The following is a 25,250-nucleotide window of genomic DNA, read 5'->3' on the forward strand; positions in this document are numbered from 1 at the left end:
GAATAATTTGAAGAAATTAAATTCATGTTTCATGCTATCATTTGATAATTATACACACAGCACAGAATTTCTAAGGAAAAACAAAAGGTTATGCATGCACATGATCAGGATGGTTCCACCTCCACCTCATTTTGGGCGAGGAAGAACACAGAACACTGGTTTTCAGTAAATGGGCATGGTTTATGAAGCCAATACACACACCAGCTCTGCTTTCTCCATTATAATTTAGAGGCTTCTTAACTTTGAATATTAAAATGGGGACTACAAATGGGTCGTATTACACCTGAATCTCTTGGAGTTCTTTAACAGGACTAGTTAAATTTCTAATGTTCTTTTCATTCATTATGGATGTTACTTTTGTTTTGTTTGAATGCATCCCTCTAATTTACCTCAATATTTCTTAATTAATATTTGACCTCTGGTTGTCTCACATTATGGTCTTAAAATACTTCTGTTAATTGCCTGCGGGCCCACTTACCTCCAATTATGTTGATTAAAACAGATTTTCTTCATTCTTACTACCTTGAACAATGATAAGTGTGGAGCACGATTTAGGTTTACAAAGCAATGTTATGTGACATCGCTAGTGTTTAGTTAACTTATGTAATGTCATTGTTTGGCATAATATCTAATACAATATAATTGTGTATATTGTCTTATGAAGAGAAACGATTGGCCGGTGCAAGAAATTGTGATGTCTGATTCACAAATTAATGGTTCTCCTAAACCAGTTCTTTTTAGTGAACTAGAAGAACCGACTGACCAAACCGGCTTGAATCGTTTGGAAGAGTTTGCAACTTGAGCAGCACGTTTCAAAACCGCATTCTGTGCTTTAATAATAAAATTGTTGTGTTATGTCATTGTGTGATTACATAAACTGGTAAATGTATGCATTTATTTGAACCAGAATAAGATTTTCCCATTTGCCTGAGGCTGTGCGTCAACAGAAAGCTTACTTAGCCTTTAGATTATAATAATCAAATAATTACCAACAATAATTCACACATATATAGGTCCCTGTAAACATTTTACATGACGGTAGCTGCTAGAATTGCACTGTATAAATCTGCAATGGCCACTAAAACTTTTCTTCACTGTACTACTCAACGGGATGTATCTTGGATAAGTAAATCAACAGCAAATTGTAATTTGTGGGCGATCGCTCTCTTTAATCTGACTATTCCTTACACCGATTACCGGCAATAATCATACTATCGGTGTCCATGTGAATGGAACCATTTAAATTCCTTAATTACAAAGGAAGCTCAAAAGATTAGATTTCCTTAATTCCACTGAAGTACACAAGATGACCTTTGGAACATTCTCACAATATGCTGGCATAACATGAAACATCAGCTTTTGTTACTTGTGCCAGCTTCAGTGAATGCTGTCATTAAAGCAAAAAGTGGACATGCCGAATCCTAAGAAATACTGAAATCCATTAACCATTTTATGTGGATGTTTCCAGGAACTGTATAACAATCTGGCCACTAGATGAAATATGGTTTCTTCCATAGGAGGGAGCAGATGTGTGCTTGCTATATGGGCCACTGGGGTTGGGCTGGGGGAAATTTATTTCCTGCCCATTTTGCAGTTAGTTTTGGCCAGTGGGATCGCGGCACACTCCAATTTCCAAGTGCACCCTCTATTTAACTATTTTTCTCCATTTCTCTCCCTCCCTATACTTGAGTTCTTTTGCAGTCCATGTCCAGGTTTCTGTTACTGTAGTAACGGCGTAATGTTGTCAACTATCCTCCAATGAACTTGTAAGAGTATAATGATTAAGTGACTCTCAAAAAACACAAAGCAGATCTTCCCCCTTTTCCTGTCAGCTGCTGGTATAATATATCTGCAAGAATTTTCCATAGAAATTAAAATGACCAGATGCGTTTAAAACAATTAGGCAAAGAGACATTTTGCACTAATTTAGTATGCAAAAAAAAACCAAAAAAAGTTACACCATGAATCACTACAACTGCAATTTTGTGATGCATTTGAGTGAGACTAAATCTAACATTCAGCAGAAAGAAGAAAAGCAAAGTTTTAGAAAAGTGAATAAAAAAACTAAAGAAAACCCTCCCCAGAAACATATCCGGGAACCCACTTTTGATGATTTTTTTTGCCCAGGACACAAATCTAACGTCAAGTTTGTTTGTTTTGCCAAATTTATCATCAGTGATTCCTGTACAGCTACTTGAGGCAGACCTCAACAATATAAAAACTGATTGCCACAAAAAGATTCTTTTCCGGTTTTTATTTTACCATTTACAAACTGGCAAAATCTCCCTTTGACTGCCTCAGAAGATTTGAGACAATTGAAAACAAACTGAAACAATTGAGAGAGATGTGCTTTTTATTTAGCTACAGTGATAGCCCAACGCCTTTGTCCATATTAGGGATTTCCTGGAATGTTCCATTACATTTGTGGTGCATATTTGGCGTTTCTTCTTCAGTTTCAAGTATGAATGAAACTTACATTACATACTCACACTATTTTGGACATATACAAGTTTCTCTCCAGTGTTTTACAGTCTCAAGAAGTTTTAATTAATGTAAAAAATATGCCTCGTTGTCATGTTCTAATCTTGTTTGTTTGTCTTCAAATAAAAATCTACGTCCTTAAAGTTGTGTCAGTTTTATCAAAAATGCTATGGCATCATTAGAATTGATTTAGTTTAATTTATTGTTCCGTACACACGATGGCACTTCCGAGTGCTAGAGACGGCCATATTTAGCTTACTGCCAAATATACACAAACACAACATAGAGAAAGTATATAAAGTTTCATAGGTAAAACATTGCATAACGTGCTGAGATTTTCTGAAAAGTGAACCAGTGAACAAGCACAAATATTTCTGACCCACATAAAACTTCACACCAACCCACTAACCTGCTTTCATGGAAGACATCCACATTAAGCAAATCCCAGATGTCCAGATGTCCCCACATTGCAAGGACAGAATGTGAATTTTCATATTTTTTCCAATGACTTTGCCAAAACGTCTGCACATTTTCTTCTACAGAGCTTTATCGTTATAGGAGAAAAAGTACTGTTCAGTTCTGTCCAAAGTACACTGTAAACTCACTATTTTACCTTTTGAAGCAGAGCAGAGAACTGCGATAGAACTCGCAAGCCACCGACTTTCCAACAGTCCTGCATTTCTAACGCAGTTCAAATCAATAGACTGTCCTTGAAACGAGAGCAGCGGTTGAAAGAAGTGACCTGATTCGCATAGGGTCAGTTGGAGATGTTTGATTTGACATCAGCACTCAGGAATGCGAGGAACGCTGATTGCATGCCGGTGTTAGTGCGATGAACTCTTGTTTTATGATGCCTCCCTCCGTGGCTGCGGACGAGAGCCTGGGTGACACCAAAACAGGAAGTGCCTTGCAGATGTTTATTGCTCAAGTTATTCTGAACTGCGAATGTCCATCATAGCTCAGGAACAAAACGCCCATGTGGACAGAGGGTCACAGCACTGCAGAACCACGAACAGCAACTTTCGTCTGGAATTAATCGAAGTCATAATGATTCCGCTGATTAGTAATGAGAGTATGGCGTGACAGTGAAGCGGAGCGGAGATCGCTTTGTACCAGTATACATAATTCATAAGTGATCCTATTGCTCATCCAACTTCATAGAAAACCAAGTGATGCAGTCTGCAAACTGTGATCTAAAAGATCAACAAGAAATACACACATGCGATGTCTTAATAATTAGTGATTCGCATTTAAACGCAACGTATCTTTGAGCACGGTATCGGACACGAGTGTGACTCGAATGTAGTTGGGACGGAGAGCACATCTGTTCTAGTGCATTTGTGAATAAATGTATCGCGAAAAGGCTGGAGAATCGCTTCCCTGAGTGTCTTTGTCGCATAAATAATAGCCACCAGAGACAGAGTTCATCCAAAAGCATATCTAATGAGGCATCAGCATATAAAACACTTTCCTGTCTGCTCCCTGTTGACTGTGGCAGCGCTGCGTTCTGCTGAGTGCTAGAATTCATGCTTTCCCAAGTCAGGTCAAATTCCTCCAGCAGTGCACTGGGGAGGCTGAGGGACTGTATTAGTAACAGCGTGCAGTGTGTGTGTGTGTGTGTGTGTGAAGATGGCCAGGATGATGGGAGAAACCAGAGTCATATTTTCCACCGATATCAAAGCCATATGATCCTGCACGACTGGATCTCAGCAGATGGCGTTTGCTGTTCATCCCCTGGGTTTGGAGAGAGTGATGCAGAACAGCTCTGAAAATCGTTCCTGGCCTGCATTCACGTCAGCGTTTCCAAGATTGTATCAGAAAATGGATTTATTGTTGTAGGGACCAAGGTGCAAATTAACAGAAATCTACACCTAGGGACAACATAACAACAATCCTCTCTTTTGTTTCGTTTATCGTTCTGCTTACCGAAACACTGACACATACTTTGAGCATGAAGTCAACATTTCAAAGCCCTTACTCTGCTGACAAAAGCTTATCCTGCCATCAGGCAATATCTGAATGACTATTATTCAAAAGCATTTAAATGAACATTTTTGCTATTTTTAACAAAGCTATATTATAAAAAAGTGAGCAGTGTGCCTGATGACGTTTGACCTCTGCAGTCCCAATTATAACCTGCCTTTTTCAAGACAAGAAAAAGCTTCATCAAAATTACAAGGGGATTTCACTGTTATATTTTAAGACAGTAGAACAAATGTGAAAATATCTTAAGCTAATGTTAAGCACAAACCTTATTTAAAGCATTCAACCACAACTCATTCAAAAAATTCCACTGACTAGAACTGGAAGTGATAGTTTCCTGGTTGCGGTTGACAAAAATACATCATGTAATCCAACAATATTAGCATTATTTAATTATTATAATAATTTGTTAAGAAAATGTTATTCTAAACAATGCTACCACATTTAACATAGTTTTACTTTTGACTTCTGACTGTTCAAATGAGTGGAAATGCATTTTGTGTTCTGTAGATGAAGATTCAATATTAAGCTGTAAATATTTATTTGAAATTAATTTTAATTAATTTATTTATTAAAAATACAGCAACAAGCTTTACAAACTCAAAATCTAATTTTGTAAATTAATTAGCATCTCTAAATATTCTATGCATGCTTTATCCTCTGTAAGCTTACATTTTACAGGAAAATACTATTTCGATTTTCTAAACAAAATTATGCGATTGAATATAACCATTTACAATAATTATCTGAATAATATTTTGCAATTAAAATGATTCCATATTTGCTGCGCACTAGTGCTAAATCGTCCCTCCTTTTTTGGAAGTGGAAAAATAATGTAAAATTGCTTTACTTCAACATAACGTACATGACAGCAACATTTCAACGTTTTCAGGTCAGCTGGAGCGTGAATCATCGACGAAACACTTGCTTCAAATGCAAAGTCTTCGTCCAGCATTCCTGCCTTAATGCTCACATCTTACAAGATTCCATGAAATATCAATAAAGCATTTTCCCCTCTGAATAACTAGCACCAATAAACTTCATAAACAGCAGCAGCAGCAGCAGCAGCAGCACACTGGCCTGAAGGAATGTGAACTTGACCCGAACTGCACTGGACAGACTGTACAAAACCAGATGCAGCATGTCATTAACTCACTGCGCTGCTCTTATGTGGCATATTGACCTGATATTCAGCTTCTTTTACCAGACCGTAATGGCACAGCTGCTGTCATTCACAGGTCACCTGACCACATAGCTGCTCTCAGAACAAGGCCATGGTTTGAAGCCACTGCTTATTTAGTTGTTGTTTTTTTAAAGGCAGAGATTTACACGGCCTCTATTAATTGGTAGAAAAACCAAAGCCTGAGATTTAGATTTACCAAACAAGCCGAGTGTAATGAAAATTCTAAACCCTTTATTCAAGACTTTGAAAGTGCATACTCAGAATTTGGCACAGTCCTTCAGTCTGTTCCTATTAGTTAATTCTTTAGTTTTGCTTATTGGTTTGTAAGTAACAAATTAAAATGACCCTATAATAGAAGTCTTCTGAATATGGGCTAAGTGATGCACAATTTATTAAAAAAGTGTACAGCTTCAAAACTTTAAAGGGTAACTCAACTCAACAATTAGTTTAAAATTTCAACCATTGATTGAACCATTCAACCATTAACTAGGAATGTACCTACATTTTGGAAACTAAAAAGAGAAATGTGAACAGAAACTGCAACTGTAACAGATGTAACGGGTTTAAAGCAGACTTAAATGTAAACACAGTGTAAGCCTGCGTTTTCTGTGTATTCAACGTGTCACAATTCAAACACATGAAAAACACACCTCTTGGTTAGTGTCTGCCTGATGATGGTTTCCTGTTTTCTGACAGATAACACTATCTACTATGCATTACACAGATCGGTATAAATGTGCTTGTATTGCCACAAAAACTCTCAAACTTATTCGTTTACACAATTACAACATAAAAAGGTAAAAGCTTTCAATTTATTACATTCAACGGACAGATTTACTACCAGCACCCTCGATTAAAAACTACTGTCAGGATTTACTAAAGACTCGCAGTGGGAAACTGGCGCTGAAAAGGCGTGGAAAGAGTTTTTTTTGTGACTCATCTTATTGAATATGCATTTGTAGGAGTTAGGAGCTCTAATGCTAATTTTGACCTGCTTTAGGCTGATTTATACTTCTGCGTCCTTACACCACAGCCTATACATAGGCGCACAGGCCTACACCATAACCTAACGTGCACCTCTCCAGAAATCTAACATTGTCAATTCTACGCAGACCGCAAGCGCTGTGATTGGCCGTAAAGCGCTGTAAAGTCGCTCTGGTTATTTGACAGCAATTTACTGGTATTACTGTGTGAAAGGGGCTAATGCTGCTCATGTCCTATCTCGTCGTCTACTTTTTGGAGTTTTATGTAACGATTTAATGATCTTTTGTCGTTGTACTGTGGGTTACGTCAGCAACGTTCCTGTGACGGTGCGGAACCAGTGATCCGCGTGTGTACTGAATGTTGACGTAGACGACGAAGCAGAAGTATAAATGAAAACCGGACCCTCTTTACGGCACAGGTCCGATGCGGAAGTGTAAATTAGCCTTTAGGAAATCTGATCTGGTGTCAAATGTATTAACATAGTTTGGTAGCACTTCATTTTAAGGATCAATTCTTATAATTAACTAGCATGAATATCACCAGAATATTGCCTTTTTGTTGATACATATAAAATACATTTATTTTGCATGACCATATTTTAGATTATAGACTATAGTCCTACTGCACGATAATTAGACAGTACTTTGCAGAGTGTGTTACCTTAGGGGCTGCTGTGGACAGCTGAGGTTTTTGATAGTCTTCATATTCTGAGTGGTGGGCAGAAATTAAGCTTTTAGAATCAAAAATTGAACTGGAAGTTAAGTGCTGGGCGTCCAGTCAGAGGAGAACTGGCCCCAACTGATTCTGGTTTCTCCCAAGGTTTTTTTTAATCCATTCTGTATGGATGGGGTTTTGGTTCCTTGCCGCTGTCTCCTCTGGCTTACTTGGTTGGGGACACTTAACTTTTCTCTGCATTTAATAACAAATTGTTCACTCTCGTCATTATACATCCCTGTCATTGTACTCTTCTACTTTATACTGTTCAGTGCTTTGATGCAACCTGTGTTGTTAAAAGCGCTATATAAATAATAATGACTGATTGATTGATTGATTGATTGATTACAGGAACAAAAACACTGTCATGTTGCTCAGAGATGCCAAATAATGCTGTGTTTAGAATTATTTTTCTGTTGTTGAAACCGGAAATATGGTGTCTAAAACATAAGTCTCTTAACTAACTTATCGTTTAATGAACTGTTCAATCAATATCCCATTAGTAATCATGGTAAGTTTTGGAGAAAAGAAAATGGTGTGTGAAATTGATTAACTAGGCTATACGAAGTGGTATAAAAACTAATTTTCTGCCCGCATGTCTTGAATTTGTGATCAATTTAAAGGCATTTCATCAGACTGAAAAATGCAGTGTTTTATAAAACAAAGCCTGGTAAAAAAAAATGATTGATGCTCATCAACGGCAGCTGTCACGCTTGATCCGTGTCATAAGCAACGCTCTGCAGGTTAGACCATTCAAGTTTAAGTTCAAACCTTGTGGCCTTTAAAGGTTGCATCCCCTGAATTGGGACGCAGCTGTAGAGTTAGGTCAACCAAAACTAGGCATCGCGGTACAGTGCTTCATGCTCTTCTGATTTAGGATTAAGGATTTCCTGTTTTCCTGTTTGGTGAACAATCAAAAATATTTTTGTTTAATATCAATATCTATCTATGATCTTCCTAGCAATCACCCAAACCAGACAGAAAGGCCTAATAACACTTTCACGGCCACACAGCCTTCAGAACCGCAGCTTTCTCTCTCTTTAAACTACTCAAACGTTCACAATGCATTAATTCAAATCGTACATTCACTGTAAAACGTAAAAAGGTTAAGACCGAGGTCAGAAATCCACAGCCGTCGCCTTCGCCATCTGAAAAGCGGAAATGTGCCGGCAACATGCATCCCACCTCATCTGCCGTGTTTGTGGAAATGCATGTGGATCAAAGCAGATTTAGATGAGATTGAATGAAAATGTGTTCTTTAATCAGTCACTAATGCTCCTCATGCTCATCCACCTAAATCAACTTCCTGAAGATTACAGGAAACAACTCGCATCAGTCAATTAGTCTCACCCTTTTACAGAAATGACCAGAACTCGATTTCAAAAAATAATCATGTGCTCTGAAAACATATACACTTTTTGGAGCTATACACTGTTACAAAGCGTGACCAAGTGCCTAGATTCGGTAAGCGAGTAAGTAGATCGCGCAAAAGAGAAATATCCTTAAAAAGTTATTACCTTTTGATCGACTATGGAACAGACCAAATCCTTCACAGAACTGAGGGACAGATCGTGTGGCTCCAGGGTGACCATCTCCCTAGTAAGTCCGATCTGAAGGAGGAAGGACACCCCGTGGATGGAGCTGGTGGGGCTCGGAACGCTGTGATTCCCATTGGAGAGACGGACGCAAAGTGGCACCGGAGGGCTGGGTGATGGAGAGGGGGTTGGGGGTGCAGTCTGATGCTGAGAGTGGACGAAGGGTTTAGGTAAGGTCAGAGGAGAGGTGCTACTACTGGCAGACATTAGTTTTCCCCGCAGATTGAAAGTAAACCGCGTAAAACTGACAAGCTTGGAAACCGTGGCTGATATCCAATGAGGGAGCAGGTTGTTGTTCTAATTAAGCGCACTTTTCTTCCGTCCTACGGCAGGCGAAGAGAATTGCTGCAGTCACGTGCACTCCGTCCCGTACGAGGTAGCCTATTTTTCGCTACGTTTCCCTCTAAGAGCACGCAATCCAGATAGCATGCTTCATGGCTGGCTGTGTGATTTCCAGCACATGTTGCACACGCCGAATTGATAAGACTCCACGGCTGAGCAATCAGGACGCCAGCATGATGTTTGACAAAGTGGCTTCCATTGTCATCCAGCTCCTCATTCAACTCTCATTCCTGTTTGAAACAAAACAGATTCAAGCCTTTACCCCACAGTTCCCAGTGCTCACCAAGCCATTATTTACACGCGTAATAAGTGTAACTTTAAATAGCTCCACACATTCTGGAAGATTTTTGCACATTTTTTGTCTTTTGCCATGAAGAACTCCGGCTCACATCTGGAAGCACATCTGGAGACCCTCCCACTCTAGATCACATAACTGGCACAAGACCACAAACACCAGCAAAAACAAGTTATACAATGTCTTTTGTTCAGGCTTTATCATCGCGCATCACGAGCAACTGAATCTCGAGACGAAATAAACGTAAAAGCACACCGCGAAGACAAGAGGAAAAGCGAGGAAACATACCTTTAAGGCTGAAAAGGCGTTTCCCTAGCAAGTAAAGAGACGAAAAAAAGCTTACTATCAATCGAAAACGAGGACTTGAACGCCTCGGGTTTCTTTTCAGGAGCGTCCGAGGATTAATTTAGGCAGTAAATCATCGCTCGGCTGTGGAGTACCTAACATGAGCGCGATTTGAAAACTTTCTCTCCTCTTTTCGCGTTACGTCCTGCTACTTTAAACGCGCCTCGGCGTCTGCTCTCTTGCTTCCGCGGGCAAACGCGAAACGCCGCGTAGACCGAGAAAGTAAAACCCGGAGGAAATGGCAGGTCTGTCGAGCTGAAGAAGTGAAGTTGAGCTTCATAAGTGCAGAAATGTTTTTCTCTTTCTCTTCGCTGCCTGACGCGCATGTCTCTCACGCGCAGTTTCCGTTATGTGAGCGGCGCGCGCGTGTTCGCGCCCTCTACTGGCGTCATTCCACAGCCGCTGTGACGCAAGAACGCTTTATAGCGTCCTTAATATTAGTTCCACAGCAGCGATGTTCCTCGGCGACCTGCGACTGTTCACGAAGCTCAGATTGATATATACCATATTTATCTAGCATTATATAAATGGAACGGGTCGGTAGACTTCATTGAAACCTAAATATGAAAAAAGCTTTATAACCACTGATCTATAATAGAGAACATCAGTTTATATCTAATATTTCTAATACTATCATTAATTATTAATTGTTTGCTAATGACCTTTTATGGTCAGAATTAAGTACAGCTTTTATTTCTGTACTTAAAATATGAGGGATCACAAAGATTGTATGTTTTTTTTTACTTTATTTAATTTCACATAACATATATGCCATCACAGAAAACAGACAGCTCTCGTTTTGCTTTTTTAGCATCTTCTGCTAATCACAGTAATAACAGATTAATGATAACTTACTATTAATACGGAACTCCGTTTGAATATATTACACACATTAAGATAACAAAAAAGTACACCGACTGTGTAAAATCATTTTAACTTTATTCAAGATGATTGACGACGGTCAATACTGAGGAAAAGAGAGGTCTATCTTGTTAGCCCAGGCCATCAATCCTCCAATGATGTCCTTCGCAGCGATCCGCTCAATTTCATGTCCAGACATTTTCTCCAGCAGCTGAACAGCCTTCTGGGAGTCATTGCCGAGTTTGCAAACCACAAACACTACAAGACAATAAAGGTAAACATAACAACGTAAGCTTGTTCACTCCAATCATACGGCATACAGAGAGGAAACACACTTACGCATATATAAAGGTTTGAAATAATTAAGACTTTTTAAGGTTTCTAAAAGAAATGTATTCTCATGCGAGTTTTTTATTATTATAACAATTCAAAATACCTGTTATGTACATGAATATATATAAAAAAAATAGCTTTTATATCCCATGAAAACAAAAAAATCATATGTTTTGGGTAAGATTCAAGGAAATAATAATAATAAAAAAATTAAAAATAAAATAATAATAATAATAATAATAATAATGCCTATATTTAGTAAGAATGGATTAATTTAATCAAAAGTGATAATGAATACATCTCTATTCTATTACAAATAAATTGTTGTCATCAAAGAATGTATCATGATTTACAAAAAAAATTATTAGATTTTTTAACATTGAGAAAATCAGCATATTATAATAATTTCTGACACTGATAACTGGAGTAATGATGCTGAAAATTCAGCTTTGATCACAAGAATAACTTAACATTCACATAGGAAGCGTTTTTTCCAAAAGCAGTATTTCATAATACGCTATTTATTTTCATCAAAAAATGCGGTCTATTTTTTTGAACGTAAATCAATTGCTCAAGCCAAACCATATTCAATCATATGGACAACTCCAACAGACTCAAATACCATAAAATCTACAAACAAATCCAAGACTCAAAAACACTTGATTATTCCAGCTGTATCTGATGACTAAGCCATTTCTGTTTTGGAAAATAATTGCTTAGCAACTCCATCATCACCACCTGTCCAAGAAAAGCGAGGTAGCTGGCAACACTGTGCTCCGAACGCTTAATTAGCTTGAGAAAACTCAGATTACGCCTCCTCTGTGCTCAGAATACTCAGCACGTCTAATGAGAGCTGGCTGTGGGCATCTGGCACACAGACAAGCGCTTACTGCGTGTAAAGATAGGATCACTTAAAGAAGCACAGCTCGGCGTAGTCGCTTTTCACGCCTGCTCGCTGGATTAAGTGCGTGCACTTATTCGTCAGCATCCTTTGCGTGTGCGAACGAGAAAAAAACTCCTATGCAGGAGCTTGGAACGTTAAAACGAAACGGCATACAGCAAAAAACGACGCTAGTTCTTACCCGGGACTTGAGATTTGATGTTCATCTTCCGTTTAAGGTCACTAACCGTATCTTTTAAAAGTGTGAGGTGCTCGGCCTTCTTATTCTCTAAACTCGAAAGTGGAATGTCTGTCATGCAAATGTAAGAAAATGAACAGAAGGAATTAACTTGATTTTGTTTTATGTATATCGTAATATCATAATATCTAATACTACGCCGTTAAGGGAGATCATGGGAAAGGATACTGATTGAGATTGGCAGATGGCAAATGTCCGCTTCTACTTTGGGTCGAACGTCAAGGAGGAGATGAGGGGCTGAGCTGTCTAAAACGTCTTTGTACTCCTGCAACGAAAGACGGATATATATGTAACGTGACGGATCAGATCTGCTTCACGTAACGGGCAGCTGCACATTTCCACAATGCTCAGTAATTAGACGCCTAACACAGCGGTTCTGCTGAAGATATCGTCTAAACTACCAAATGGAAATTTAAACAGGCCGTATTACATTCCCCAGCCTGTCCAGAGTTGTGACGAATCGCTGTAGTACCTGCACAGAGACTCTCTGATCTTTGGTTAGAAGATTCAGTCTTCGACACTGGAAGTGAAACGAAACAGAAAGAAGAGAGAATGAATCAGCGCTGTTTTTTATTTTACGACATTTAAACCAAAACCACCGCACCATACTTTCGTAAAAAAGACTGTCCCGGAATCTTTTTTTTGTTTTTTTAATTCGATTTTTGACTTAACGGTGTTGACTTAACACATTCAACATGGTGCGATATTTTAAACGTTCTTGAAAGCAGTCACAATCACAAATATTTGATCATTATTTTATACAATTCCTGTAATTTAAGCATTTAATTAAATACGTACATTGTAAAATAATTGTGAAATATTTTACCAATTAAAATAACTTTTCTACTGTAATACATTTGAAATAATAATATATGTTGTAATCTAAAATGTATTATTTTTATTACAATAGTGATTAAATTTTTATTATTATTACTGTAATGTTTGTTGCATTTTTAATCAGGCGTTCTGCATGTTTTATGAAGGTAAATTTAAGTATTTAAAACCAAATAAACGTTTTTTCAACTAGAATATGGAAATAATTTTTACTGTACTGTCTGATTACACTGCAAAAAAAAATTGTCTTTCTTCTTTAGTATTTCTGCCTTGTTGGCACAAAAAAAAATAACAACACAAAAGGCAGATTTTTGTTCTTGCTTTGAACATAACTCGCTTAATTTTTTTAATTTAAACTGCATCTCAAGCAAATGTACCCCGATTTAATGATGATTCCTAGATTCCTAGCGACACCTTGTGGACACTGTTCTGCATCAAGGACGCACACAGGCATGAATATAGGAAGGAAAGCGTGAGTTTTCGTCATCCTCAGACCTTATCCGTGGCAGCGGAGCCACAGAGCTGCTCGTAGTCCTGGAGCTCAGTCACCGTGGGCGTCTCTCCACACACCGCACACTCAGCCTGCTTGGGCCGCAGCCGTATGGAGCGGAAACGCCCCTCCTGACCATCAAACATCAACAGCTGCTTCTCAAATGAGGCTGAACTGACCGGTTAAGGAGTTATTTCATTATGTTATGCCTACAGTAATAGATGCGTTTAAATAAAAGCCACAATTGCTTCAGGGTAGGGTGTCATTAAGAGCAGAGAGGATACATCGTTGACCGGAAGCAATTTTCAGAACTTCCAATGCTTGAAGGCAACCCATTATTCCAGGCACTGCACAATATCAAAACAGAGACAGAGCAAAGAACCCTGCAACATTTACTTAGAATTGCTGAATCGGTACAGAAGAAGAATTCAGGTAAGACCTGCAGCAAAAAAAATGGAAATACCAGTGCTTTCGAAATAGAAGCAGTACTGAAACTGCAGTTAAGCAAATGCTTCAGGCTTCAAGACACTTATATGCCAAACTATGCAATTAAATGCAAAAAAGAACAAGTGTGTTTCCTGTTCATCCTAACAATTTACAGCAACTTCGTTCCCAAAATTCCTTAATTTCCCAAAGGTCGAATGGATTCGGTCTGAACTTATTAAGAAAGCTGTGGAGACAAAAAATGAAGAGGAAGAAGCTACAGGTTGTAACCGCGTCAAGCAGAGGAGGACTGACCCACTCCCAGAACTCCTCCATCGGAGCAGTTAGTGACGGTCTCAGGAGGAGGCGGTTTGGGGTACAAACACCGGTAACAAGGCCCTCCTCTATAGTTGTACACCGTGAGCTAAACGTCAAAGAGAGACATTCAATTAGCAACTTTTCCCCTTCACTGAAAAGGCATTGATATTTCAGCAAACTGTAAAGTCAGTAAAGATGTTTTTTCTCTCACGTCAGAAGCAGCTCGACTAAGAAAGCATAGCAGAATACAGTCGTAGGCATGGCTCTGACTGCGTAAAAAACACATCCAATTTGACAAGAAGTCACACAGAAATGGTTTGAGATACTAAGGCAATTAAGGCAAATTAATCAATGATATTATCACACATATGGATTGGCTATTTGGTATCAGAAAAAAAAACTCCATAATTAATCAGATCAAATGTCTTCACAATAGAGCTTTGAAAGTTTTTGACAAAAAGCAAATAAGATGCTATCAGTGTCGGATGTTTTTTCAGTATGTAACGTTTGTTTTTAAGGTTTAAATGGTCTTGCTCCATGCCCTCACGAATCAGGCTTACGTTATGCAATGGTTTTTGACCAAACCCTTCAGAAGATACACTTGGAGGAAATACCATTTCTGATATATTTTTTAACAGTTGGTGGCACTGTGACTAAATTCTACACATACCCTCAAGTCATGATAGTGACCGCAGATAATATTTATCCTTACAATATTCCAATACAACAAAGAACGCACCAAAAGTACATCTTGTGTAACACTGTAATTCCTCGACGTTATACCTAAAGCAGGTAATCAGTAATCAGCAGATCACGTGAGGTTAAAAAACCCAAGTAAAATAAAAACTTAATATCAACACAGATGACACTAACTTGTTTGATGAAGATATTTAAAAAAAAACGTACCTGTCCTTCCATTCGTAAAGCACTCGCTGACACCAAAGGCTTGCCGGTCAAAACACAAGCATCATTCACAAGGTAGCGGGTAGGAACGTTGTCCGAACAGTCTGCCACAATGTCATACATGAGGACGCGGAGTCAAGGTGACAAATGGGTTTCGCACTGTAGAGCGCTTTAGAAAGTTGAAGCCATTAGCGAGAGCGGATACTGTCGAATGAGCTGCGTGGCGTTCTCTCTGGAGAGCTGGAGGTGATACGGAACGCAGTCAACTGTGGAGTTCAACCTAGAAGACATCACAACCGGTCAACTCTCGTATGTTCTTATTGTTCGCTGATTGGGATTGTGTGGGCGAGTAGGACGGTACCTTCTGATGGTCTGAGCGGCAGACAGGGCTTTAGGCTGACCTTGAGTCAGTTCTGTATGAAGCACCTGTCTGTGCAGGTTACTCAGCTCCACCACATCATAGTCCAACAGACCCAACCGTCCTGAAAGCACACGCAACATTAATATTTACACAGTTACAGCGACGACATGTATCCGCATGAGGCCCAGAGAATGAGAATAAACAAAGTTTTCACAGCTTCCGTTATGAATAGCAGACTCGGCCGCTGCATTCTACTTTACCATGGTTTTGAAAGTATATATTAATATGTAAATGCAAAAAATATACTACTATTTATTAAATGTGCATTTGTTATAAACTACCACTTAAAGGCTTGTAGTTAGTAAGATTTAATATTTCTGAAATAAGTCTCGTCTGCTCACCAGAGGCTACATTTAGTCAATTAAAAATGCAATAAAAACTGTAATATTATGACATTATGATTAAAATACAAGTTCATCTTTTTCCCTTATTAAAAACATGTTGCAGATTTCCCAAAAAGACTCAAAGGGCGCTTCTACTAAATACTGAGGAAAGGGTCTGAATACATATGACCACGTGATATTTCAGTTTATAATAAATCTGCAAAACTGTCAACGATTCTGTGTTTTTGTGTCAACATGGGGTGCTGCGTGTACATTACCGTGGAAAAAAATAAGAACTTAAATAGATTTTAGCTGCAATATAACAAAGAGTGAAAAATCGAAGGGGGTCTGAATACTTTCTGTACACACTGTATATATAGCACTATGCACATATTACACAGACATGTTCACTTTACCTACTCCAGCTGCAGCAAGGTACTGCGCAACAGGACAACCTAAACCTCCACATCCCACCACCAGAACGGATATATTACTTAAGGCAACCTGACCTGCGGGAGAAAATAAATTCGTTTTTACAATGCATTTGGATAAGAATAGGAAAAAAAGAACAGCAGCCTTTTTTTTTTTTTTTTTTTTTTACCTTTAACACCCAGTTCTGGTAGGAGAAGCTGTCTGCTATATCTCATGATGTCGTCATTGTTCAGCGCTGTGTTTGATTTCAGCGGTGAAAGATTGATAACTTTCTCCTGTAACTCTATTATTACTGAGTTTCCCTGAGAGAAACACGAAGTACCTTTTCAGTTTTCAGACGAGAAATGCTCTGTTCCTTATGTTTAACCATAATCATCCATGTATGTCATTCCGTTACTCGGATACGCTTCCATCATGAAAAGATTCTGTCTGACAAATAAGGCATGTTTCCATTCTGTGCACATTTGTTTTTAAATGTTATATATTCAAATGTGTTATGGATCCAGAAAGAGCTGGAATTGACAATCCTTACGCCTAAGGCCAAGAAACTCACAGAATAGGATTGATTTCAGATATATGTGCAAACATTTACATTTTTATTATATAAAATCATTAGGTTTGGCATTTTAAAATCATTCCCTCTATATTTTAAAAATGTATACCAATCATCCTAAACTTAAATAAGACATTTATTCTTCACATTTGCTCATGCAGAAAGTTACCAAGTTACTATTTTGTTGTCTTTTTCGTCAAACAACCCTTGTTGAAATTATTAAATACCACAATATTAAAAATACACACAAGTGTACCACTTTGTTTACGCAGATAATCCACATTATTTGCACAGAACGAGTAGAATAATGACTGCAGACCTTTTCCAACTGAACAAGTTTCTTCTTCAAAGCTACAATCTCTCTCTCTCTTTCCAACAGCTGCGTTTTCAAACTTAAAACTGTATCGTCCATCACGAGAAAAACGCTTCGATGCCAAATTATTATTAGCGAGCGGTTATTGCGACGATTGTAAGTATAACGACTAAAATGACCACAAACAGTACTAGAAATCTCGCTGTAGGAGACTTCCGGGTTTGCGCGCGTGCGAGACCACGTGTAGAGCACATACCACGTGATTACAACAGCGTCACGCTACCCAGATATATTATAGATATGCATCGATTATATAATCCACTCGCTCAGTGTAGTCACATTTATTTTGAAAACGCTGCTGAATATTAATATATGCAATATTTGGGAATCTAACGCGATGGTTGCATAGTAGTTATTGAGATAACAATTGCTCGTTTAACCCCGTTTTATCTTGAACTGTCCCCACAGTTTGTTTTCTACATAAATTATTGGTAAAAAAAAAAAAAAAAAAAAAAAAAAAAAATGGGGGAAGGGATTTGGGGCTGCAGCAGTGTCTTTAACATTAACAAAATAAAGTAATGCCTAAAATAATATGATAATAATAATAATAATAATAATAATAATAATAATAATAATAATAATAATAATAATAATAAGCATACGGTCTGTAACTTAATGCTTGTCACTAAAATAATTGAATCTTGGTAGTTTATACATTTTTAGGTATTTTTCGGTTTATATTATTATGAATGGTACCTATTAGCACACGGAAAGCAACTAAATATCATATATACTATTTGTTCATTTTAGAATAGGAAAGTGAAGCGAAGAAAGTCTTTCTAGCAAACAGCTGGCTCTTTGTGCCGAAGTGGTTTGTCACGAATAATAAAGTACCGCTGACGTTGCTCGATAACTTTCCTCGAGAGCCCAGTCTTTTAAACTGGTTATTATTAATTAGCCACGCCCCCGACTTCGCGATACCCGTCTTTCAGCGAATCATTTTCCAGAGCGTCACGGAGCCGTGTTAATATTCATGAGTCAGGCCGTCACCATAGTAGGACTTGTCCTCTCACATGACCCGAGTTGGCAGGAGTCTGGGAGAGCGTCTCGCGGACAGAACGGAGGAGATGGCCGAACGACGCTGGACCACGGGTCTGCTGGCTGTGATCGGCATCCTAGCGGCACTGACGAGCTGCGACGCTCTTCCGTGGAAAGAGGAAAAGGTATCAAGCTTCACGCAGCTGAGGCTTTGTTTTGCATCTTTTTTTTAAGCCCCTGCTTTTTAAAAGAATTGGCACAGACTGCCAGCTTCTGAGCAATGATGTGATTATTATTAGTAATTTATTTTTCATGAATTCAACGTATTTTATTACGCTTCTTGTAAAAGAGAGTGTATATGGATTTTAATGTGTAATCCTTTTAATGCATGACCTAATAGAAATATAATCATTTTAATTTATTAATGCATACTTATTATATGCCCTCTTTTCTTGTTCAAATTTTCCAATCGATCCGTGACAGTGATCACTTAAACTGACTGAGGAAAGTAAGCTTCATTAATGATGCTCAGTCAGTCTCACATTGTCTAGTTGCTATGGGAGCAGGATCCCTGTCATTGATCCACCAATAGGAGAACTTAATATTTATGAATTTCTATCTCTGTAGAATTGATTCTCTTTGTTCTGTTCTGACGATCTGCATTTTGGGTAAATGTCTCATCCATATTTTATATACTAAAACAGATTTAAAAATAGCATGTTGTCAGAGTTACACTGTAAAATATATTTTGAACAGGCTTTAGATTATTTAATGTATAAAAAAGTGTGTATATATATATATATATATATATATATATATATATATATATATATATATATATATATATATATATATATATATATATATATATATATATATGTTTAGACTTGTTTAGACTCATACATGAAGCAAAAAAGGTTGTATTATTGAAATATATTTCATCTTATTTGCCAGATGGGTTCTCTTCTATGTAGTTCATATCAAGCCGCGGTCATTAAGTGGCTTAAACAACACAAGCAGAATCAATAATCACAGCACAAGAAGAATTGGACTTTGAGACCAAACATGCAAAAAAAACAAAGTCTTCAGAAGATCAATGTCATGTACAAAGCAGAAGTGGTTTGATTAACGATCTTCTATCCGTTTTAAAATTGCTATTCATGAAAGAAAACATAATCAAAAGCTTTTCAGATACCCTCTCTGAATATCCTCCAGCTGTGAACCTTCTGGCGCCGTGCAGTTCGAACACGTAATTATCCCCTAAACATATGCAGTGTATAATTTCTCATTCAAACAAGACGGTACTAGTTTGCTTGCAACATTACCACTGAGCAAGTGTATAATCATCGTGTTCATCTGACTAGGAATCACTGAATTAGAATTAAATGTGTTGCAAGTCAGGTATTTTCTTCAGCTTTGTAAATGGAGTAAGATTTCTATGATTCATTGTGAGTAAAACACAAGACGTCTTAGCCATCTTAAAGGGGTAGTCAACACAAAAATATAAAACATCTCTCATTCACTTAACATACAGAATATTACTGTTCTAGATGTACATGAATTCTTTCATAAAGGTACCATTTTGTCAAATCTGAAGTTTTCATGATAAGTGAGGTCTAGGGGTTATGTAACTACCGTATAAGTTTGGAAACGGTCAATCCACGGTAAACTGAAGACAGTCTGCGTAAAATAGCTGTGATTTTTCGTGAGTTGTTGTAACTTCTGTAAAAATGTGACGTCAGATCTACTCAGTCCCCGCCTCCAGTCATCACCCGAGCACCGCCCACCGTCCATGACGTTACTGAGCAACAAGGTTAACTAGAAGAAACCAGATCAGCTCACTCCAAGGAGTGTTACTATGAGATGAATCACATCTAACATGTACAGTAAAGACGAACTCTGTGTCTATCTATGCATGATAAAGATGTATCATGTCAGAATGCTTATTAACTATGCACACAGTGATTGGCTGATAGGAGATAGGAGGAGTCGCTGTCAGAGATTCATAGAAATACTGGGCCTAGAGCATGTGGGCGAAGTATTTTTGAATCCAGCTGAGAAGATTCAAAGTTTAGACACTAAGCGTATGTTTACGTGATTATGATTGCGTTTTTGTAGTTTAAATGGTGACTGTAATGGTCTCGTGTTCAAAAACCATTTTGGAGGCCTGAAAAGCTTGTGTTGTTGTCTTGTAAATGAATGGCCAGAAGCTTTCTGTTTTCCCCTCAGTGATGTGATTATTTCTATTTATTTCAATTTCATCCTAATTTCATTTGGATTGAGCTCAGTTTGATCGATTAAAGGCTTTTTCATTTTGGTTACTAATGTTAGACCAAGAGACTATATCAGTTATAGATTGACCGTACAAGCAATTATTCCCAAAATCTCAAGGTATATAAATCCTGGCAAGGACTCATCCAAAAAAAATGCCATGTAGACCAGCTCAATCGCAGTCAGGACAGAGACCAGAAGGTTGAGTCCTGGTTAAGACCGAATCCATGCTCTGGAGTCCACGACAAGACCAAGACTATGAAAATATGCACCATATTCTTGAACACCGGTCTAGCCCCAAGAGCATGTTATCTAGGACTCAAGGCTTGTGACACAAAAGTATGAATACTTCACTGTGGAATAAATGAATGAATAAAGGTTTTTATTCCTGTTCACTTCAGCTGAAACATGAAGCAACCACACTGAGCTCCAGCGAACTGAGCAGCGTTGTATCTCGCACGGATCTGGACCGAATGTGGCAGAAAGACCTGAAGCCCATGCTCGTCGTGCGCTATCCTGGTTCAAGCGGAAGCCAAAGCGTTCAGCAGGTCAGTGTGTGTTTTGCGTGTGAAAGCAAGCGTCAAATATGACAGCGTTCAGACTGTTTCTCTCTTTAGCACATTAAATCGACCCTCGGCTCGATGAAAGCGGGATGGGAAGTGACAGAGGATGCCTTCTATGCTCATACGCCTTACGGCCAGCTCCCCTTTAACAACATAATTGCAACCCTCAACCCCGAAGCCAAACGTCAGTTGGTTCTGGCCTGCCACTTTGACTCCAAATACTACCCTCCGCAGTGGGACGGCCGCGAGTTTCTCGGAGCAACGGATTCTGCTGTTCCCTGCTCTATGATTTTGGAACTGGCAAGAGCCCAAGATGACGAACTAAAAACCCTGAAGGTATGGAAATGTACACAGGAACATGTGTTTGTTTTAATATTTTTAACAGATGTGCCTAAGTTGTAGAAATATGTTCCCTTTTAAAGCACTGCCACTAAACTGTTTTTACATGTTACAAGATATTAAATAGGTTATAGGTAGAGTAGATTAAGGACAAATATGGGCTACTGCTGGGAAAAACGTGCCTCTATATCTACACTTTTGCAAAACCTATACTTTTACTGCAGTTTCCAGCAGAAATGAACACTGGTAGCAGTAAAAAGGTAACAACTTTAATTACTTTTCACATAAGTTATGATTACAGGGTCAGATTATTAATTAATTAAGACTTTAATGACTTCTTGGTCCAACTTTATATTAGTTGGCCTTAACTACTATGTACTTACATGCAGATTAATCATTTGGTACAATGTGTTTATTAAGCTTTTTTAAGATACCTATATATAATTACATCTGTAATAACATTACATTTATAATTGCACTATATACCCATGGCTTACCCCTTAAACCTACCCAAGACAATAAACCTGTCCCTAACTTTACCCGTATCCCATCTCAATAGCTGTTTTGCAATACAGTACATTGTATGTAAATCCCAGTAGTTCATGTAAAGTGGTTAGCTTTCTGGATTGTTCTTCATAAAACAGAAGTTGCAAATAAATGAACTTCAGTGTAATCATGCAAGCTACCTGTAAAATAGCGATAGTTAAGAGTTATCTGAGATCACGATCAAGGAAGGTGGAAAACCGTTGAAAGCTTTATTGAACTAAATAGTTGTTTTCTAAATCATTTTCTTACACCATTACCAGTCGTTTGTAGCTGAACTTTAATTCGTGGCAGTGCTGTATTGTGCAGTGTCGCAGGTAGATGGCAGCATGCGTGTGTTTGCTCCTTCCCGCAGGATTCTGGGTCAGACTTGTCTCTTCAGCTGCTCTTCTTTGATGGAGAGGAGGCACTTTACCAGTGGACCTCTGAAGACTCTCTGTACGGCTCCCGTCATTTAGCCCACAAAATGGCGACGACAGCGCATCCTCCGGAAGCCACCAACACCAGCAGGCTTGACGGCATTGTACGGTTCTCTAACAAACAATAATTAATACAGCCAGACTACTGTGCAAATCACTCACTAACTTATTGTCAGATTCATTTATTTGGTTCTTATTCACTGTTGTTCGAAATATATCCCGAGAAACACTATATAAACTATATATTTGTATATATTTCCCCTGTCCTGGGTACTGTTAAAGTGACCCATACGACTGGACACTGACAGGATCTGCCCTAGCTACCAGATTACATCTGTACTTCCTCAAAAGATTTTCCTTTTCACTGAGGAAAGATGACTCTTAGTTTCTCACAAACGGCTCTGGGCTATCAGCACCATTCACTATAACTATCGAATTTGAATATAGAATATAGTCTAGAGTTATCCTGTCTATACGCAAATGGACAGCCAAGCACACTCCCGGGAAAAGGTACAAAAGCTCTCACTGGGGTGGGAACTTTCAAATGATACACTTTTGTACATTATTTACACTTAAATTGGTATTTTACAGGTACAGGAGCTTTTGAAAGGGTCCTACCACAGTGGCAGCTTTTGTACCTTTTTGTAAATGTAAGGCTAAAGAGCATGAACGCAAGCAAACAAAGACAAATATCAAAACTGTTGAAGTCCTTCATTCCTTCAACTTCTCAACAGGATTTGTTTGTTCTCCTGGACTTGATTGGAGGTCCAAATCCTCGCTTCGGGAATCAGTTCTCCAGCACGACCCGATGGCTCTCCAGACTGCAAAATATCGGTCGGTTACATCTTTTTTTCCCTGTCTGGTTTCTTCTTCTTGCCTCTGGCTTTGTTATGGATGACAAAACACTACAAGTCAAATGATGCTACATTCGAAAATGTGGAGACAGAAATCAAGAAACAAAGAAGGATGCATTAAATTGATCAAAAGTGCCAGTACTCTACATATATTGCGTTTAGACTTTTATGCTAGTCAGCATATCAGTGTATTTCTTCAAAGCATGACAAAAGACTATTAAATCATAATGTTTTAAAATATGCTTTAATTATTTGCTATTTTTTAAGGTTTGAAGTCCACCGAGAGTGTATATTCATTATAATTAAGAAGGCTGGTTTTTGTACAAGGGAAGCAAAACTTATATAAAGGCACTATCACACATTTAATGTTTAGTCATTTCTATCTGACTTTCATGAGTTGGGAATGTAATTTTTTTTTTAGGAATCTCCATTGCTATATGATTCATTTTCCCTCAGTAATCATCTCTGTCAAATGATCTCAAAACCTCACACATACTCTCTTATCTACTGAAAATACTTTTAAGTATCAGTACACGTCCAAGACAGCCATCATATTGACTAGCGATAACATGAACTAATATTTGCATTTATAATAATAATAGTAAGTTAAATATTGATGTTCAAACTCTCTTTGGTGTTATGTAGAGCGCCGGCTGCATGCGCTCGGTCACCTAGAGAGTCACCCTAATGAGGTTCAGTACTTCTGGCCTGGCCTGCACGTGGGGCTCATTCTGGACGACCACATACCGTTTCTCAACCGAGGTAAAGGACCCCGACTGAGATTTGTGAACGTTCGTATAAAAAGCATTTAGGCCTTATGCATGCGTTTCTCTGCGCTCCTAGGCGTCCGGATTCTTCATCTCATTTCGACTCCTTTTCCTTCGGTGTGGCACACTTTTGACGACAACGAGGAGAACCTGGATCGAACCTCCATCAGCAACCTCAACAAGATCCTGCAGGTCTTTGTTCTCGAGTACCTCAACAAGAAAAGTCAGGAACCTATCGCTGAAGGCTCCTAATGTTCCCAAAATGTACCATCGTTCTCAAGCACAGGAGACCAATTTAGCCAGTTGCGCAAATTACATTTTTTAAAACTATTTTTATCACACAATCAATTTTCACATTTAGTATTCATTTCAGTTGGAGCTGCGTACTCTGTGTCTGTGGACTGTTAAAATTCAGAAGACATTTAAGTGATCCAGGATCAGACTATATATATATATATATATATATATATATATATATATATATATATATATATATATATATATATATATATATATATATATACGCTGGCTTTCGAAGCTCTGTTCGTGCCCCAGTACGTAAATACCTGCGAAATAAAGATCGGTACTCTATATATATTATTTTTTTGCTCGTTTTATGAATAATAGAATGTATAGTAGCCTTATACTTGGTAGCCTTTTTGACTTCAAATGTAAACAGTTTTACGAATCAACTGTTTTCTGACGCCTGCGTGATTCTGTAAGCTGCTGCTATCGTCACGTGTTCCTCACTAGCTGGTGGGATCTGAAAGCTTTTGATGTTACTTTAAACACGTATCAACGTAACATGCAAATAGCTGTCGATGGTGCGAAACAGCGAATAAACTGTTTACAAAGCAGTGGTAAAAAACCAAACTAGGCTCCCGAGTGGTTCATTAAGATATATAAAACTTTTGCCTCGTGCATATGTACTGTCTACTGAATCAGTTTGATTTATGGTTATTTCCAGGCCTAAAAAACAACATAATCAGGAAGCTTGTAATGTCTACGCTCGTCTGCATCTTAGACTACTTTCGTGGATCTGGGTGTTCCCAGATACGAGAACTCGCACACCACATGATCATGATACTGCCATGAATTCCAGTGTCAAAAGTCCCCAGATTTATTGCACCCTCATATAGTAATATGGGTTTTCCATGCGCTGGGCGTAGTTATGGTATTCATTTTAAAAAA

The 25,250-nt window shown here is 38.2% G+C and overlaps 3 protein-coding genes across 9 annotated transcripts in view; 1 reads left to right on the forward strand and 2 right to left on the reverse strand.

The window, feature by feature from the left end:
- The window catches only part of prkd3 (protein kinase D3), a 45,297-nt gene extending 35,019 nt beyond the window's left edge, over nt 1–10,278 (reverse strand). The window contains exons 1-3 of one of the 6 annotated variants that reach the window (XM_043262704.1): nt 9,866–10,277; nt 9,616–9,715; nt 8,863–9,512 (exon numbers count right to left, since the gene is read on the reverse strand). In XM_043262704.1, coding sequence (XP_043118639.1) covers nt 8,863–9,147 — 285 coding nt within the window. In that variant the 5' untranslated portion in view covers nt 9,148–9,512; nt 9,616–9,715; nt 9,866–10,277. Of the gene's footprint in view, nt 1–8,862 lie in introns of all 6 variants that reach the window. The other 5 variants (XM_043262703.1, XM_043262702.1, XM_043262705.1 and 2 more) reach the window with 5 other exon arrangements.
- A 370-nt stretch (nt 10,279–10,648) lies between these two features.
- Nucleotides 10,649–17,499, reverse strand: mocs3 (molybdenum cofactor synthesis 3). 2 transcript variants are annotated; one of them, XM_043263777.1, is made up of 13 exons: nt 17,272–17,499; nt 16,569–16,701; nt 16,384–16,476; nt 15,585–15,705; nt 15,429–15,503; nt 15,227–15,344; nt 14,318–14,426; nt 13,864–13,926; nt 13,585–13,748; nt 12,728–12,775; nt 12,424–12,520; nt 12,199–12,306; nt 10,649–11,041 (listed from the first exon to the last, which is right to left on the reverse strand). In XM_043263777.1, the coding sequence occupies exons 1-13, from the start codon at nt 17,362–17,364 to the stop codon at nt 10,884–10,886; spliced, it is 1,380 nt and encodes a 459-aa protein (XP_043119712.1). In that variant the 5' UTR covers nt 17,365–17,499; the 3' UTR covers nt 10,649–10,883. The 2 variants fall into 2 exon arrangements, with proteins under 2 accessions (XP_043119712.1, XP_043119713.1); XM_043263778.1 differs by lacking the exons at nt 12,199–12,306; nt 12,424–12,520.
- Nucleotides 17,500–18,323: 824 nt separating this feature from the next.
- Nucleotides 18,324–24,517, forward strand: qpct (glutaminyl-peptide cyclotransferase). Its single transcript, XM_043263574.1, has 7 exons — nt 18,324–18,488; nt 20,976–21,122; nt 21,192–21,473; nt 22,375–22,542; nt 23,173–23,272; nt 23,938–24,054; nt 24,136–24,517. Exons 1-7 carry the CDS (start codon nt 18,339–18,341, stop codon nt 24,309–24,311), a joined length of 1,140 nt encoding a protein of 379 aa, XP_043119509.1. The 5' UTR covers nt 18,324–18,338; the 3' UTR covers nt 24,312–24,517.
- Nucleotides 24,518–25,250: the final 733 nt, after the last annotated feature.

This window comes from Puntigrus tetrazona, chromosome 17, assembly GCF_018831695.1.
Source record: "Puntigrus tetrazona isolate hp1 chromosome 17, ASM1883169v1, whole genome shotgun sequence".
In the NCBI taxonomy this organism is placed as follows: domain Eukaryota; kingdom Metazoa; phylum Chordata; class Actinopteri; order Cypriniformes; family Cyprinidae; genus Puntigrus; species Puntigrus tetrazona.